Source organism: Pseudonaja textilis, chromosome 2, assembly GCF_049901715.1.
Source record: "Pseudonaja textilis isolate UNSWEBS1 chromosome 2, rPseTex1.2, whole genome shotgun sequence".
Classification (NCBI taxonomy): domain Eukaryota; kingdom Metazoa; phylum Chordata; class Lepidosauria; order Squamata; family Elapidae; genus Pseudonaja; species Pseudonaja textilis.
This window is the reverse complement of record NC_141991.1, coordinates 66,089,632-66,109,005: the sequence shown is the minus strand read 5'-3', so window position 1 is coordinate 66,109,005 and position 19,374 is coordinate 66,089,632. Positions and strand designations below refer to the sequence as shown.

The window sequence follows — 19,374 nt, the reverse complement described above, 5'->3', positions numbered from 1 at the left end:
TAGAAAAACTTTTCAGAACTAGTACCCTAATCCAGGAGAAATGCTAACAAAAACATACTAATTAAGCAATAATACCAATAACTATTGCAAGAGAGACTAGCATTGGTCTGATGAAAATAAATGTTCCACTGTCCAATACAGTTCCTTACAATGGATAGCTCTTGTACAAGTCCCCGCTCATGAGACAGATCATCCTCTCTGGGTGCTGCTGTTGTTCATGAATATGTGCGAGAATGGCCGCCAATCCAGCAGCAGAGAGTTTGGCAGAACGGGTGTATACAGCTTTGCATATTTCTTGCACATGGAAACAATCTTGATTGCTTGCCACTAGTCCAAGACGACTAAGAAAACTTTTGGTTTTGGCAAGGCCCACTTTATCACTGTAATTAAAAATATATATGAGTTAAGGGAGATGCATGCAGAAGACACAACCAGTTCTGACCTCAGCAAAGATTATTGCCTTTAAATGAAAATGAATAAATCCAGCTATAATAGTTTGGTAGATGACGTATTACCAATGCAAATTCAGTTTAACTTTCTTTCCTTATTAATGTCTATGGATATTTTCAGTCATCCAGATCATGGCTGTCCCAAAGGTGCTTTTTCAAGAGGCAACTGGACTTTCTGGTTTTTCTTTGAAGACGTTTCACTTCTCATCCAAGAAGTGAAAAGGAACTGAAGAAGCTCCTTGGAAGAGAAGTGAAACGTCTTCAAAGAAAAACCATAAATTCCAGATGCCTCTTGAAATAGCACCTTTGGGATTCCTTAATCATGGTTTAATGTTTAGTCTACACTAAATACTAACCAGCTAACCTCTTAAATGGCCTTGGAAGAAGAAATGCACATCTTGATAAAAAATTATCTAGTTAACCTTAACAATGGTCAATTTTAGCATACAAGCTGTCCTAAAGCACCATTACAGGAAAAGCAGATGGAATTTCTGCAAAAGAAGGAAAAAGAAATGACAGAAAGAGAGTTTGTGAAATAGTCTGCTCAGTAATAACAAATTTGAAATTGCTAACTCTCCTAACATGTGACTTCTTTCTTTCACGTCTTACATGTCTTACATAAAACCACTCTCTAGGTAAGAAAAGTATAATTAAACTCGTTTATAAATTGTGCCAAAACCCACATACATTTTAATACTATATTAAATAAATGTAATATCAATTGAAATACTGTATTTCAAATGATGCCTGTTTTAAAAGAAATTACCTAATGTCAGTGAAAACCATTTTTTATTTTATTTTTATTAATTACCATTTATCATCTTCAATGATTTGCAACAGTGATTATACAGATTAGTTTATCAAGTGTATCACACTTCTAAAATAGCTTTATATCTTGGCTTGTATATGATGTGTTGCGCTAGTAAAGACACACAAATATTTCATACATAATTGATACCCCATAAAATAATGCTCTGGCGGTTTTTGTGTGTATATGTTTTTCAGAATGTTACATACCTTATATCAGTGTTTGCCAACTGGTGGACCACAGCCCACTGGTGGGCCGTGAGAAAATTTTGGTGGGACGCAGAGAAATCTCACTTCCCGAGCACCTCCCCCCAAAGCAATCCAGGCTCTGCAGAAACACAAGGCTGTGTCGTCCACATGGCCTACAGGAACGCTCCCCGCCCACTCACTCCTTACCCGGCAAACTTGCCTGCTAAAATTGCTATTTTTCCTTTTTCCGACCATCTTCTTTTCTGCTGTGCCAGGAGATTTAGATTAGCTAGGAAGCAGGAAATGATTGGATTTCTTGCTTTCTAGCTAGTCTTTAGATCTTCGGCTCTGCTTTTAAGCACAGTCAAACCTCCCTTAGGATTGAAGGTTCTGTTATTCAGTGCAGACTCATGGCAAGCAAATTTGAGAGACTGAGCTAGCTGATGACAGATAGATTACTGAATAATTCTGTGAGCAACTCAATCTGCCTGCCTGATTTTGGGTAAAAGTTGCTCTTTTTTATAAAAAAATAAATATTTATAATATTTACATACAAGCCATGCCCAGCAGTCACATGACCACCAAGCAATGCCCACAAATTAGCCCACAGAACCGGTTAGTGGTCCCTGGGAGTTTGGTGGTCCCTGAGGTCCAAAAGGTTGGCAAGCCCTGCCTTATATGACCTCTAAAATCCCATTTCTTTGCTACCTTCTTCTATAAGGATATTTTATTCTAGCAGTTATCCTATCTGAGATGCCATAAACAATATATCTGTGCACTCTGCAGATACTCAAATGAACAAGTTAATATATTTTTTAAAACATGAGCCACAAGTGAAATTTAAAAGGCTTACTCCTCCTGATTGCCATGTGTAGGACTAAGATTAAACTAATAAATCATCCCAAATCTCATTCTACTATTATTTTTAGTGTAAGAAGAAAAATCTCATATCATAAGATTAGCTTACTCTGTGACCTCCACAACGTCTTGCAGTGTCAGCTTCCCCTTGATTAATAATGTGGGAGTCAGAACACCATTGAATAATTCAGCATTCCCAGACAGATTAGCCAAAATAATTCGGACAATCTCACGCACATAATAGGAACTGGTCATCTTCTCAAACCTGGCAGCAATAACACAGGAAAATCATTGCCCAAAGAAGAAATTTGGGTGGAAGCAGTGAAACATCCATCCTGGGTAGCTAGCAGGTAAATTATACACAATTCACAAAACAGCTTGGCAATGTCTTATTAATATCTGGTGCTATAAAAGACCAAACAAGTTTATCTCACACTAACAAATGGGTGTAATACATGGAATCAGAATTATTGGATTTACTTACAATCCTGGAACCAACTATAGATTTGTAATTTTAGGATCCTAGTTCCAGGGCAGGTTTCTCTAGATATGTTAAATTGGAAATCCAGAAAAAAGCAAATGGAAGTATAGATAAGATGGGATAAAGCAAGGCAAATATACATAATAATATTTTAACTTAGTAGAAACAAGTGTGGATTGAAGTGGTTTGCTATTGATTCAAGCTCTGAGCCACTGAATTCAGGGATTACATTAACAGCCTCTTTTTTTTGCTTTTTTGCTTTTTCCCTCTGTCTCTTTTTGCAATATTTTACCAGATGAAGAGTTTCTGTGTTTTGATTGAATCTAATAAAAATATTACATAGACTTGAATTTGTTTGGTATTGCATGAAATTTATTTGTTATAAATGCAATCTGTAATCTTTGGGGCTTCAAGAATGGAATTTGAAGCAACAACTCTGATTTTTTTATTGGAATGCACAAATGACTCAATCCATTGACTCACTGATTCTTCTCTGTGGCAATATAGGTTAATGCTTCATAATCATAATGTTGCCTTCATTTCCTTTACTGTGACTCACCTGCATTTTCCTTGATCCATGGATTCTTTATCTACCAGCAAGTCAAACTCTGTTACTTCCTCATTCAATTCTCCATTATTCCCAAAGGACCCCCATTCTGTGTTTATGTACATATGTCCCCTAGGTTCCTGTGTGCTTCCTGGTATGCAGTCTGTATCTTCCATATAACAACAGTTAGTGCCAGCATCTACCAGGAAAAGAAACAACAGGGGAGAAGCACAATGCAAAGAAAATAATCACAATAAAGCACTAAGCACAAGACTTGAAAGTTAAATGAAACTATCTACCACCCTTCTAGATCTTTGAAATTGCTAAACTATTTAAGATAGTGAACACATCTGTGATGATATTGCTTTATCTTAGACAATGTCTAGTGTTCACCATTTTGAGGAAATGCAAAACTTTTCTGGTTTTCCTTAATATCTTTATGGATATTGTCTAATATTCAGTTAAGAAGCTTTCAGTATGACATATATATTTAACACCTGGGCACAAAAAAATAAACCCTAAAGTGTGGCATGTATGATCCTTGGAGTTGATCAGCAATAATATCTTACCTATCATTACTCCTATTTGACATGGCCTGACAGTAGAAGAACAGCTCATCAAATCTCCCAGAGTGTCATTCACAACAGCAAGGACCTCTATTTGGTAATTCTAGAGTAGTTAAAAGTAAGAGAAAGATCAAAGTGGCTCCCTTGCTCTGTCTTACACAAACCTCTGTTTTTACTGCCATTGACCCAGTTACTACTCTAACCTTGCAATTCTCATTGATAGCAGTTTGGAGCAATTTGATCACATCTTTCCCCTCCACACCTGGCCACCGGAAATCCTTTGTCCATCTGATCAGTTTACACTAAGGGAAAAAACAGAGAGGGAATTTTCTTCAATGTATGCATAGCCACTATAAGACTAAGATATTACCTACAAGCACTCTTTTTCAGAACATGATATGTAGAGTGGTAAACTGTAAATAAAAGTCTCTTACTTAAGGCTAATCTAGGATGATTTGCTTCCTGATCTAATGTAAGAATGAATGTTTTCTGAAAAGAGAAGGGCTACATCTTTAAAAGATGGGGAAATCATGTTTGGTGGGTACCATACTAATCTTATCAGAGGGTATTAATCTAGAGCAAAAGAGAGAGGGTAACAAAAGCTGGGAATGAAATATACCAGAAAAAAATGGGGTCAACAAGACAAGAAATAAAGGAAGGAGCATGAGAGAGGAGGGTAGATTTAAAAATAGTGAGACTATCACTCACAATCTCTCCTACACTAAAACACAGAATATGAGAAGTGAACAGAGAAGCCTAATAGAGACAGATAATATAAACACCAGCAAATTTCATTGAGGTGACCCTCAATTGGAACATAACCTGAAAAATTACAACATATTCAGGAGAACAAACTCACCATAAAAAGTGGAGGATATTGTAAGTGAATGTGGAGAAGAAAAATATTAAGGAATCTATTTTTAAGGAAATGGTATATAACCAAAGACATAAGGCCAGAAATTGTAGATATTTCTTTCTTTTAAGAAGTAAAACTTAAAATTACTTGAAGTTTGTAAGAAGTGCTCAAAACAGCAAAATATAGTTTTCTGGTGTATCAGAAAAAAAGCAAAAGCAAAGATGATATAGACTTGTTGCAAAGAGAATTGGTAATGGCAAGGAAATAATATGAAAAATATATCTTTTCTCAGAAAAGAAACAAGCCTTAACTGGCCATAACTGTGCCCTAATAGGAGGAGCTGCATCATAGGACAGACAAGAGGGTTTAAAATAACTCCAGCTAATTTAAATGAACTAAAGCAGGGCTGTCAAGGTCCTGGCCTGCAGGTTGGATGCATCATGTGCTGGCCACAGCCACGCCCTGTTTAGCAAATTTGTTTAAAAAGTCCTGATATGTCACATGACACTGCTGTGACGACATGAGTTTGACACCCCTGAACTAAAGCATCAAATTACAATCAAGAGTACTGAAAGAACTAGTGGAGTTTATCACAAAACTATTAGCTAACCTTTAGGAAATGGAGACCTGCTAGGGACCCCAGAATCCTGAAGGAGAGACCATAGACTATCCCTTCTTTTTTCCATAATAGGAAGGAAGATCTGGAAAATTACAGATCTATCAGCTTGACATTTGTGCAGGGCAGGATCCTGGAACAGATTACTAAACAGCATGACTGTGATCACTTATATAGGATTGCAACAATTAAAAGACGTCAGCTTGAATTAGTCCCACTTTTTTTTTTATTAGTAACCTTAATAAGTGTAAAAGGTGAGGGGATGATGATCAGACTTGCAGAGGCTGCAAAAACTAGGAACAGTGGATAATATTATGGGAGAGAAACAGAAGATTCAAAAAGATCTAGACAGGCTTGAACACTTGGCTGAATAAATATTGAACTCCCTGAAATTTAACAGGGAGAGGTGTAAATCTTGCACCTAGGGAAGAAAAACACAAAATCTGCAAACATGGGATAAAGGAGAACTAGTTTGCTAATACATGTGAAAAAGCTCCAAATGTTCTAACATGAACAAAAATGTAATGAAGCTACTAAAAAAGTAAGTATCATTTTTGATGCTTTAGCAGGAGTAGGGAATCCATATCATAAGAAAGTGTCCAAACTTCATCTGCCTTTTTAGTTCCACTTGGAATATTGTTCTAGTTCTAGGCACTGAAGTCCAAATAAAATATTGATAACCCTGAGTGAATTCAGAGAAATGCTACCAAGATGGTAACAGGACTGGAAATCAAGCCCATGAGGAACAGTTAGCAGTTCAGATATGAGAAGACAAAGAGGTGATTTAAAAGTTATCATACAGAGGAGCAGGAACAAAACCAGTGGATTGAAATTACAGTGAAGTAGATTTGGATTAGACACTACAAAGAATTTCTGAATGGTAAGAGCTATCAATAAATGCAATAGATTGCATCATGAAGTGCTATGTTCCCTTTCATTAAAGGCCTTCACTGAAGACTGAACAGCTATCTGCCCAAAACATTTTAGCAGGTCCTGCACTAAGGAGGCAACTGGATTAAATGGCCTCTGAGGGTCCTATCAATTCTGTTTCTAAAAAAAAGTATTACTCCAACTGGAATGTCTTCAAATTAAGATATTTGAATCTTATTTCAAACTTGCAATAGGTGTTCCCCATCATATTCAAGGATAGCAAGGTACATCAAAGACAATGGGGAAGTTGTGTAGTTCTATCCTTAGACACCTAATTTTTTCTTATTACCTGATACTGCTTCCTTACTTTGCCTCAAACTAGGTTAGCTCTATTCCCAGTCCTTTTAAGCAAGGCATTTTTCACTCCAATGATTTATAGCATCTTTTAGAGCATGCAACTATTGCTATGGCGATATATCACTAATGAAGACAGGCTTTATATTGCCACAACAATGACAGGGTGATGCTATATGACACTATATAAAACATTAATGTAGAAATCTCTTTACAGCTATTCCTTGCCAGGCAGTGTTGTATGGCAGTAGTCATGGTCAAATCTTATTTCTACTTCTTTGTTCTTCCCATTCAGAAAATGGCAATCTAAGAAACACAGTTTCCAGTCTTTCAGATAGTTTACTATTGTCAACCAATTATTCACCTGGTTCACTGCAGTATGATCACAAGAGAAGGGGAAGGAGAAACCCAGTGGGAAATATTTCTTGTTTAAGTTAAGTCCACCCAAAAATGTGGTCAGGCATTGAGCCATGAATTCAAAAACCTGAAAGAACAAGAAGAACATTTTAAGTAGACAGACTATGCCCCCATCCTAAAGTCAAAATAAAATTTCCAGAACTGAACCTGGAATCCGGTAACATGCCTTGAATCCTCCTCCTCAATGTATTAGTTTATCATCTGTGTATCGTTCAAATTATACGTGCCTCCTAACCATTTTATTCTCACAACAATTTTACAAGATAGGTAATTAGTCTAAATATAGATATAGGGATTAGCTCAAGTCTATGAGCTTCATGATTGAATGGGCATTTGAACCTATCTCCCTATTGAAACTGTATCACTACAATACCCTTATCTTTGTTCAGATCTCTGGCTCTAATTTCTCTGAAAAAGCCAAGCATGCTAAAATGTAAGAGAAAATAAACATACTTCCAAATTAGATAAGATTTTAGGAAATCTGTGAATGAACAATCCGTTTTTTTTTAAATGATATACTACAGGATATTTATTTCACTTTTTAAAATTTATGTAACATGCGTGCATATATATGCTTTGCAAGAGGAAAAACTTAGACATCTGTCTAAGGTTGGTTAGAAATTAAATCAAGAAGGAAGGAATTAACCTTCTCACTGTCCAATTTTGTAACCTATGGATAACCTCTGTTAATATACAGGAGAACTTGAGCAAGTGTAAATAAAACATACTGAAAAAAGGAACACGTGGAGGGAAAGCCACTAACATTAAAAAAACATGCAGGAAATATTATTTTCTTATATTTTTATTATCTCTGGAAATATAAGGATTATATATTTATAGTATATTAAAAATTAAATGTGCTCAAATGAAAAAGAAATTTTTCAAGTGGCTAAAGATCTTGTAGGACACAGATTATCCCCAAAATAAAAGGCACAGCAGCCTCTTTCCATATGTAGGAGCTGTGCTGACCAAGATTAGTGCTTTCTCCAACAAGTTCTTGCAGATTTTTTTTCAACTGAGCCAAATAACTTCAACTGCTGCACCAGAAGAAATATAGGTAAAAGGTAGCATATTTTGCAGCATTGCACGGTGGGAACAAGTGGATCATACTATTCATAGTTGGAGTAATAGGAATTCCAACTATTCACCTTCAATTCCTCTGAGTTCCCTTCTACTTCCTAAAATCAAAGTATTTCCAAGAATATAGCAGAAGTTCCAAGAAAACAAAGAAGAGCAAAATGAAAGTAGCTAAGAAAAATGGGAAAAAGTTAAAAAAAAAGTTAGAAAATCAATAAAATAACTTTTAATTATGGTACGAAAGAGGAAAAAATGAAGACTGCAGAATAGCAATAAAATCATAATAACAAGTAAATATGGATTAGATGAGCTGAAATGGAATTAATGGATTAGACAAACTGACGTATTCAGACATATAGAACCATACCTGCAGTCCATTGCCACTCAAGATCTTCTCAGGAAATAAGAAATTCTTTTTTTTCACCACCATTGGTTCATCAACATTATCCGTCAGTTGTAACAGCAAGACTTTCACCTGATTAAAACTCAACTCTAGTCCCAGAAAATCCCCTCTCTCTGAAAAAGACATGTAAGCATCCAGGAGTTTAGTTATCAAGACTGTGTTTCAGTCCTTCTATGGTTACCATACAACAGCTTTCAATTTCCAGTTGAAAGAGGATGTTTTGTGATGTTTTATTTGTTTATTTATTTACAAATCAATGCACAATTTTAAGTCCAAAGACAGTAATGAGTAAGCAATGATAGATTATTTCCCACTGGGAAAGGAAACATTACTCATTACTCATTACTCAAACATTACTCATACCCAGAATGTCTATCACAAATGACAACCTATCAAAAATAACAGAGATCACCATTTTTTCAACACTTGCCATAAAATTAGAACAGCACAATAACGAAAACTTACATGCCCGTTCCATTAATTTATCACATTAAAACATGATAAAATTGGATATAGTTAAGAGGAAGAATGAATCAGGAATCTGGTAGACCCTTTGTAACTACAACATTTTATTAAAAAATATTAACTTTCATGAGTTGCATCTCAGCTCATGAAAACTTAATCTTTAATACAATGTGTAGTCAAAATAATGTGCTTCCATATTTCTACTTTTTTGTTTGCCACCATAGACTTACATGGATTTCCTCCTGCAATGAAGATATAGAAATGTGTTTATTATACCCAACGTTTTACTTTCTATGATGGTTAAAAAGTGTTTGGAAACCAATTATGCTGTCTGTCTCTGCTACTGCAGAGGCATAAGCCAGCACTGCATACACATACACACTAAAATGTTAGATTATGTTGCTAGATGCAACTGAAGTTATGGAGCATCTAACAGTGGATCTACATAGACATTATATCTTAAAAGTAAACAGACAAGCTTATTCTAGTATACCTTGAAAATTTCCCCATATTATTTCAAGATAGTTTTTTCAACAAAATTTCAGTGTGCTGTCAGGTAGAATGTGGTGCAAAGTTGGGTAATACACTTTTCTTCTGAAATGTTAACAACAATGGATGATAGTTATAAAAACAGGGAAAGTCAGACCTGGAAGTTTCCTGCAAAAAATGTGAATGTAAAGAGAGTAAAATAAAACAATGTTTTCTGATGATACCTGCTTCTAAGATTGATTAGAGAGATGACAAGTTGTGAAAAGAACGGGAGACAAGGGTATCTTAAATTTTGCTTTCCACAGGGATCTGGAGGATAGGTAAGGCTTTATTTTCTCTACTTTCTAAAAAAAATTATGGCAGAAATACGGAAGCAAAGAAACAGTTATTCAAATCTGTGCACGTTCAGTAGATAGATTGTTTATCATGTGCTTCCTGAAAAGCAAAGAGAGGTGGCAGAAGAGGGAGAGAAAAGAAGGGAAGGTAAAGAGGGAGAGAAAAGAAGGGAAGGCTGAGGGAAATCTCGTGTGAAACAGGATTCAAGATTGCAAATTTGAGGCCAATCACCTCTCACTTTCTGACAACTATGCTAAATGCCACAAACCACTGTAGGAAGTTGGGAGCTGTTAGAATGCTCTGCCCAAGCAACCTGATAGGTTTAGCTTGTTTCTAGATAGCACTTAGGTAGTAGGATAGTATATGGTTATGTGGGAAGTCTAGTTGGTCTTTGGAATATGGAGATAACAAAAACTCTCAACAAGATTTCTCCCAAGTGACTTCTTCCTATATACTAGTCCTGGTGAGCCCTTTAATTTTTAGAAGTACTCCAAAACAAAACATCAGAAGAGATATTTAGAGCAGTGGTTCCCAAACATTTTCGGTCCACCGCCCCCTTGGTGCTACAAACTCATCCTCAGTGCCCCCCACCCAGGGGTGGGATTCAAATTTCTGTGGATGTGGCCTAATTTGACGGTGTGGTTTGCTGGTCACTTGACTGGGTGGGCGTGGCTTGCTGGTCATGTGACTGCATGGGCATGGCCAGGTGACTGGCAAACCAAATACAAGTGGTCCTCACTTAATGACCAGTTGTTTAGCAAGTGTTCTAATTTATGACTGGCCTCCCCAGAGCTGCTTAACCAGTTTTTGGAGTTTTGACAGCTTTAGATCAGGAGTCTAAATCCCACCCCTGCCTGTGTGTGAGAGAGAGAGAGGGAGAGAGACACCGCTCTGGAGCCAGTGCCTCAATGAGTGAACCTGCAGGGCTGGCTGGCCCCTCAAACGCCCCCCTGCCACCTCTTAGCGCCCCTCTGCCAGGCCCCTTGGGGACACTAAGAGGTGGCAGGGGGATGGTGCGTTGAACGCGGACACGGCGGCAGATAACGTGCCACCACTTCTTCATTGCCGGCTCTGAAGCAGTGCTACAGTCAATGAGTGAACCTGAAGGGCCAGCGCCTCGAACGCCCCCCTGCTGCCTCCTAGCACCCCCCCTGCCAGCCCCCTTGCCTCTTAGCACCCCCCTAAGGCATCCCACCACCCCCAGGGGCAGTACCGCCCACTTTGGGAACCACTAATTTAGAGCATCACTAGTGGAAGAAAACAAGCAAATTAAACTCAGATTTGGGACTTTGCTGTGTGAAGAGGTCAGCAAAACAGAACTATTTCTCTGTCCTTATTCAACAACCTTCACCACCTCCAGCAGCTCTTTTATGGTAACCTAAAGCCTTTTAGGGAAGAATGCTTTGGAAGAACCATCGATGGGCCCCTGCGAGTTACTAACAAAGCAGTTTGCCTTCATTCAGTCACAAAGGTATACAGAATCTAAAGAGGTGTCAATGGTTAAGCCTAGCAGGGTTACTTAGAAACAATATGACTTGTAGATCATTAGGTAATCCAGAGTCCTTTAGGGCAGTGGTCCCCAACCTTTTTTGTGCCACGGCCCGGTACCGCCATCACAAAATGATCCGCGGCCCGGTACTGGCATTAGCACGCATGACAAGGCAAGGCAAGCCGAGCAACCGGCCAGCCAGCCGTCCCCTGCTTCTCCCCGCCACCTTCAACTCCTCCTTTGTACCTTTGTCGATGGGCTTCGCTTCGGGACGGCTTCGGGACCGTCACTCGGCTCGCCTTGCCTTGGGTGCTGAAAGAATCCTCGCGCCTTAGTTTCATTTGAAGTCCCCCAGTTCAATGAAACTAAGGCGCAAGGATTCCTTCAGGACCCAAACACCGCTTTCCAACCAGAAAAGCTCACCCAGAAGCACTTTCTTGTCAAACAAGATGGCGGCGCCCAGCAAACCAGCGGCCCGGTAGGAAATGTTCCACGGACCGGTACTGGTCCGCGGCCCGGTGGTTGCTGGGCGCTTTAGGGGGTTTGTTGAATCCTGCCCAGCCTGACTTGGTTGTGCCACCTGTGAGAAGATTAAAATTTGTCTGAACAGTTGTGAATACTTTGTGGGAGGATGAAACATCAGTGTCCCTGAAAAGGGCATTGGGTAACCTATTCTAAGAAGCTAACCTGAACCAAGCTATATTAGACAACTATTGTTCAGTCTGAATCTGCCCTTTTATGGAAGGTATGGAGAAAGTGGTCATTGTAAGGAGATGAGATGGCCTGAGAGACAAGAAGAATTGCTATACCAAGAAAACAGTCAAATAAAAGAGTCCTGACACCTGCCCAGAAATGTAACATGAATAACAGTTTCAGGCAAGCTCTCCACAATTCTCATGAAGTAGGGGAAGCCCATTCAGGCTTGCAGGATTCTTTGTAGTAAAAATAGTACTGACCTACATGATATTGGATGCATAAACTGATCTATTTGGAAGGGCTAACATTAATCTTGCCAGTCTCCTACTTTCTAGAGAGGCAGAAGATCTCACTTCGGCTGCTGGAGATAGCAGGACATACTGCTATCTGCCAAACATCTCATTGTAACTTTGCTGCAAACCAGCAGCAAATGAATTTAAACCATTTACAAAATACCACGATGCAGCTAACACAACAATTGTACAAAAGCAGCACAATAGCCTGCAGCAAAACCAATGGGGCTTCTTAGGAAATTTGGACATCAAGACCAATTCCTGACATTTACACCACAATGTGAACTGTTTATGGAAAGATGTGAAAGATGTGTAACATTTTCTGACCTTTGCTACTTTATACTGGAAGTTCATACCCAATTTTGCTGACCATATAAAACCACTGTCTCAGCCCTCAAAAGTTAATTGATTGTTATGGTCCAGAATAAAAGCACTTCGAAAGTTAAGAGAACTCTTTGATTCTCAGCCACTACTCAAACACCTAAACTCCACTCATTTTAATACACACCAAAGCTTCAAATTTGCCTATAAGAACCATTTTCCTCCAGACAGAGAAAGAAGAAAAAGACAGATCTCCTGCCAGATGCCTATCACTCAAGGTTGCTTCTCCCTGTGGGAAGCAACTACGATATTTCTATTTGCAGTTATTTATAATGAAAACTGCTTTCCAATAACAAAAGCATTTCCTGGAAGAGGCTGCCATTTCCACTGTACAAACCATAAGAATTTAGGTCTGTGGGAGGTACAATTCTTCACTACTCAACAAATCAGGTGGGAACACTTTATCGTTCTGTTTTGACTTTGTATTTCTAACATTCCTAGCTCATAGAACAAGGTTCCAGATCCCATCTCATGTAAGTCTGAGTACAATCTACTCTATATAAGGTAAAGGTTCCCCTCCCACATCCGTGCTAGTTGTTTCCAGCTGTAGGGGGCGGTGCTCATCGCTGTTACAGAGCTGAAGAGCCAGCGCTGTCCGAAGATGTCTCCGTGGTCATGTGGCCAGCACAGAACACTATTACCTTCCCACCAAAGTGGTCCCTATTATTCTACTTGCATTTTTACATGCTTTCAAAGTGCTAGGTTGGCAGAAGCTGGGACAAGTAACTCCGTTATGTGGTGCTACAGATTCCAACTGCTGAACTGCCAACCTTTCTGATTGACAAGCTCAGGGTCTTAGCCACTGAGCCACCGCATCCCTTCCACCCAATATACTCAATTCCAAATAACATACTGCAACCAAGCAATTTGGAGTCGCACCCAAAGTCAGATCCTATGAAAGACCGGGGAGCAAGGAGACAGGTGGATTATTTCAGAACAGATTACAGCACAGAAGCAGCATGAAGTTTATATCAGGTTTCAGATGGATTATCTCCAGGGACCTCAACATGGCAATTTGTCACCCTTCATAAGAGAGGAAAGGACAGCTCAGAAGTGGTATTCAGCAGGTTCTGATCAGTTCTGGAGAATCGATAGTGGAAATTTTGAGTGGTTCAGAGAACCAGCAAATACCACCTCTGACTGGAGATTTTACAGGATCCTTTCCCTGCTATGCCCACTAAGCCACGCCCACAGAACCAGTAGTAAAATGTTTTTGACTCTCACCACTGGGGCAGCTGTTATACAATTGTTGCTTATACATTCCCTTTCTTTAAGAGACCTCTAACTCTGCCATGATAATAGAATAGGCAAGGCAGGGGGGGAGGAGGCGGCGGGGGGGGGACAGGATATTTGAGATTTCTGGTGCTCAAGGATAAGGGATTAGATGTCATGTTGTCATGTCTATCATAAAACAAAACCTGTTCCTGGAAATCCACCTGGTTTGCTGTAACCTCCAGAGGTCCATGGCCCTAGAAGTCAATATCACTGGATTTTATTATGATCTACCCCCAATACAGGGATACCAGCGTGTGGTAGTAGTGGATTTATTCACAAAACTGGCCCATTTAATCCCTTGCAGGAATCTCCCAACAGCTCAGGAAACAGCCCGGCTCTTGTTCTTTAATTTAAAATGTTTTTAGATACACAGTATTGGCCAATCATGACATTTTGGACCATGGCACACATTTACATCCATATTTTGGAAGATGTTTTCCCCCTTTTTAAATATTAAAAATAATTTGTCATTCTCATATCATCCAGATTCTAATGGTGACTTTGAGAAAATTATCCAATTATTGTGGCAATATTTTAAAAGCTACATCTCCTAGCAATAGGACAATTGGCCTGAAACGATGCCTCCTGAAGAATTTGCCAACAGCAATCCAATATATCCCTCCATCAGAATGTTCCTTTTGCAGGAAACTTTCAGTTACCACATTCATGTGTTTTCCTCCGTACCTAATGAATCATTAGTTCCAGTGTGCTCAGATTTATTTTTACGAGAGAGGCAAGTGGCCCAGTGGCTTTAAAGGGACAACTAGAGCTGGTAAAGACATCATACAAATAGAATGTACACAAGCAGGAGGGAGGCCAGAACTGCTGAAGGGGATTTGATATGGTTTTCCACAAAACTTTTGCCGTCTGCCTGATATTCAAAGAAATTTGACTCAAAGTTCATTGGTCCCTTCCCAGTGATTAAACAAATAAACCCAGCTTCCATTTGCAATTGCCAACATCAAGGAAGGTTCATCCTGTATTCTATAGGTATCGGGATCTGCTTCTAAAAGAGACACACAAGGACAAATCCACCTTCCTTCATGTTGCTAGAGGGGGAAGAAGAATATTAACTTGATATTATACTGGACTCTAGACATAAAGGAAATGTTTAGAATACCCGATTCAGTGGAAAAGCTATCAAAATTCAGAGAGATTATGAAAGACAGCCTCAGATGTGCATGTTCCACGATCGGTGCACTCATCAATTGACAGCCAGAAAAACCTCACCCACAAGAACTACTACTTTTGCAAAAGACCGGGGAAACCCCAAATAAGCAAAAGTTTGACTTTTATGGGTTGGAAGGGGCCACAAGCAGAGTGTCAAGTGCACAAGCAGAGAACAGAGAAGTTCCAACTTCATATACATCAGGGATGCAGGACTGAGCAGAAGGCAGAGGCAGCTTCTTCCAGAACAGGAACATAAAGAGTAGGCAGCCCAGCAGAAAGGAACTCTCAGAGTACAAATGAATTATAAGATTTGTTGAGGGACCTTGAGAAGGGGCCAACAGAGGAGAGGAGCAGCACACCTGCATTTTGTACTCATAGCCACTTGGTTTTCTTTAAGAACAAGAGGGAGGAGGGCTGGGCTAGTGGGGGAGGTGATGTAAAGGACAGAGTGCATGACCTTGAGGGATAGAAGGAAAAGCCCCTACCAAGGCAACAGATGAAAGAGCCTCCAGCAGGAATGTAAACTGAATAAATTGTCCGAGGCAATCCCCTCTCTAATTCTCATAAAGGGAGGGAGGAGGAAGCACATTGAGACTTGCAAGATTGTGTTACTATAACTTTGCAGGACCTAGGATTCCTAAACTAAGCTACCTTCAAGGGCTGACAACGATTGACTGCAAAGAAGACTGGAATATACAGATTATCTGGAACATTTTCAATTCAGGCCAAAGCATTAAAAAAAAAATCCTGGCTTCCCTATTGATTTTGCCTGTGAGAAGGTCGCAAAAGGTGAAAACAGGCAACGGGCATAAATATGAACCAGTTGCCAAGCATCTGAATTTTGATCACCTGATGGGCATGCTGCAAAAGGTTGTAACTGAAAAATAGTCATAAGTCACCTTTTTCAGTGCTGTTGTAACTTTGTTTGAATGATCATTAAACGAACGGTTGTAAATTGAGACTACCTGTATATCAATTGCAAATGTTCCTGAAGTAGAAGGTACTGGGTATAGTCTCCCATCTCCTTGTCACCTCGTGGATGAATTACCTGTGGTATATTCTACATGGATCATTTTTGATGACCGCCATAAACTGCAACTTATGAAAGTACAACCCACATTTAGATAAGACAACCTGGTATGATTATATAATACCAATATTCAGGAATTTTATTGTTTGCCCATTTGTTTCTGGGTACAATTTAGACAAATGACAAACAAATAAATAAAGCCTTGGAATCTAATCTTACCACAGTGCTTCACACATTGAAGAGTTTCTAGTGCAAATTTTGCTTTTGTGATAATCATATGCATTTTCAACTTGAAGTCATTGAGAAACTGCTTCTCTATAGTACTGGAGAGCTATCCTCAACAAGAATCATGTTGAGGTGGCAGAATTTTTCCAAACTGTATTCTGCATAACTGTACTATATTAATGAACCCTCTGCCTATTATGGACAAGCCCAAGAACACAGAGCACAGACCAAGATCTTTATCCTCACCCTAGGAATTGTTGCCCAGCTACTTGTCAGTAACCATCGCTAACTGCAGTTAAAGCACAGGTTAGCAGATCTGGGCATTCCGGGACCATCATTTTTGATCTTTTTATTTTTATGTGAATTTGGAGCGGGGGGGGGAGATTTTTTTTTTATTATGTTGATTTTGCAATCTGCCTACAGCCTTAGAGAATAAGTGGTATGCAGCAGGCTCAACAAATACTAGATAAAATAATAATAATCTCATTGTCTTAATTCATATTCTCCCCACAACTCCAAGCAGGGAAAAATACCGTTTGGGAAATGGAATTATGTTGCATTTCCCACTTATGTGGATACAACGTTAGATGTTAGAATTCCAGCAAGAACATCGAGGCAAACATTGTCTCTTACCTATACATCAGGCTTATTTATTCCTCACTCATTTCTGCGCAAATCAAGGTAATGTTTGCAGTGCTCCTCCTATTTCCGCAGAATAATCCTGTAAGGTGGATTGATCTGAGAGGAACTGGCTGTCCCTCAGATGGCTTCCATCCTTAAGGCAGAATGAAAACTTGCAATATCTAACTTTCTTCCCAGGGCCTTAACCATACCTATTCAATAATTGCCCTCCTATTGGTAGTAGCGATGAATACTATCTGGCAGGATGTTGGGAGCAAATTATGAGGCGGCTATACCATTGCGCAATTTCACATACTGGGGTATGTATACGTATCCGTGCAAAATAATAAATAGTAATATAACACTCAAATCCACTCCTTGCGAGATCTCATGTGAGAACATTTTACATCTGTGTATCATTTTCAAAAAAAGTATTTAAAAAAAAAGAAGAAATAAAGTTTCTCAACGGACACCGTACTGATGACCTTGGGTTAAAATGGAAATCCATAATCTATGAAATTGCAGAGTATGCTTACCGCTACCATCGGGCAAAGCAGAAACGTAACTTGGCAACATAGGTAAGTAACTGATTGTTTTGTCCTTCTGCTTGAGGCCCTTTTCCAAGGCTGCCCCCATTAAGTCCTTCACAGATTTGAGCTGTTCCAAGGTGACATAAAAGGGCAGGATATGTTTCTTGATTTGTTCAGGGATAGAGGAAATTTTAGAAGGAGGCCGATGCGGTATTAACCTATGAGCAGGCCTGGCTTCTGGGACTGCCGGTGTGGTTGCTTTGGTAATGGACACAAAGGAGCTACTTAAAGCTCCTCTTTCGTTAAGCATTGGCTCATCTCTGGAGGAGCGTGGCAAGCTGGAGTGCAGTAATGAAAAAGAAAGAAGGGAGGTGGTGGCAGTAGAATCCTGGCTGGGAAAAGATAAAGAGCCTTTCTCTGCCCGGTCAAGCAGGTTTATGTCAGAGGCATCAGCCCCCGACTTGCTAAAAGCAAATAAGGTGTTCGAGTCCGGGGAGGCGTTTAACATCAGGGAGAACTTGTGCGAGCTCTCGGAAACTGGCTTTGAATCCGAGGTACTTTTCAGGAAAAAGGAAACCTTAGAAGAGCCCCTGGCAGAGGCAGGGCTTTCTGGCCCAGCCGAGCCACGGCTGCCCCGCTCAGACTTGCGACCGAAGCCCTGCTCAGCCATGGCAAGAACCCCCCCCCCCACCCCGGCCCGCCCAGTCACCGAGATGTGCAAGGGGAGCGCAGAGAAGCGCAGGCCGCCGAAGAAAGCCTGGCGGGGCAAAGGAGAGAAGCAGGTCAAGCCGAAGGAGGCATCCGGTGCAAGAGGGGGGAAAGGTGGCTAAGAGGGGCGACACGGCAGCTGGCTGTTGGAGGGGGGGTGAGGTCCGTGAGGAAAGGGGAGGAAGGGCAAAAGCAGGAGCTGAGTTGCGGGTGGGGGAAAAGGAGGAGAAAAGGAGGGAGGAAAGAAGGAAGGAGTCCGGGACGAGGGAGAAGGAGGCGGGTGGGGGAAGGGCGGAGAGGAGAATCCTTGGAAGGCGGTTGGAAACGGGCTGCCGGCAGAGAAGAGCCGGAGGGAGGGGTGGGGAGCGTAGAACAGGGACCGCAGAGTTACGCGCAGGATAGAGGGGTCATCGCTTTCTCTGCAACGGGCTTGCTTGACCTCACGTGAGTCGTCCGTCCCCCCCCACCGTGGGTGTGTGCTGGTTACAACGCTCTGCTCAGGATTTCCGTCCCGTTGAGCCCTGCCCCCACTCCAACTCCGCATTTGGGGGGAAAGTGGTTACAGATCGCCCCTCCCTATGTTCAGTTAGGAAGGTGGTCGGTTTGTACTTTTATTTAATCTCATTCCTAGGCCTCCAGTTTCTTCCCCAAACCCCCAAAACTTTAACCTTAGACTGTCTACTATTGACCTCACCCTTTTCCTAAGAGGTCTGTAGGGGCCGTGCATAAGCACACCAACGTGCCTACCGTCCCTGTCCTATTGTTTCTTTTATTTTTCTTATATGGACCCATTTCATGTATTCATAACTATGTATATACTTATACTTATTATCTTGTAGACAATTGACAAATCAAATCAAATCATAGATAGATAGATAGATAGATAGATAGATAGATAGATAGATAGATAGATAGATTGATTCAGACTGGCTTCATGAAGGGAAAGAAGAAGAATTTTTTTTTAAAAAAAATAACCCTTTCACATTACCCTCATGCTAGAGGAGCCTCCCAGCCAGCTTATCCGATAGCCTGGGAGTTGTGGGGAGAAGAACAATGTTTCAGGCTTCCTTGAAGGAAGTTAAAGTGGATTATTTTTAAAATGGGCATCTGAGACCGAGATAACTGGCCATAGAAATTACCATCTTTCTTTAAGCTAAAATGCATAACCAGGACAAA

At 40.2% G+C, this 19,374-nt stretch overlaps 1 protein-coding gene across 1 annotated transcript in view; it reads right to left on the bottom strand.

The window, feature by feature from the left end:
- Window positions 1-18,631, bottom strand: part of HK3 (hexokinase 3) — a 28,089-nt gene extending 9,458 nt beyond the window's left edge. Inside the window, exons 1-8 of the mRNA XM_026721092.2 lie at window positions 17,497-18,631; window positions 8,455-8,603; window positions 6,958-7,077; window positions 4,101-4,199; window positions 3,901-4,000; window positions 3,344-3,530; window positions 2,413-2,568; window positions 150-380 (exon numbers count right to left, since the gene is read on the bottom strand). Coding sequence (XP_026576877.1) covers window positions 150-380; window positions 2,413-2,568; window positions 3,344-3,530; window positions 3,901-4,000; window positions 4,101-4,199; window positions 6,958-7,077; window positions 8,455-8,603; window positions 17,497-18,160 — 1,706 coding nt within the window. The 5' untranslated portion in view covers window positions 18,161-18,631. The remainder of the gene's footprint in view (window positions 1-149; window positions 381-2,412; window positions 2,569-3,343; window positions 3,531-3,900; window positions 4,001-4,100; window positions 4,200-6,957; window positions 7,078-8,454; window positions 8,604-17,496) is intronic.
- Window positions 18,632-19,374: the final 743 nt, after the last annotated feature.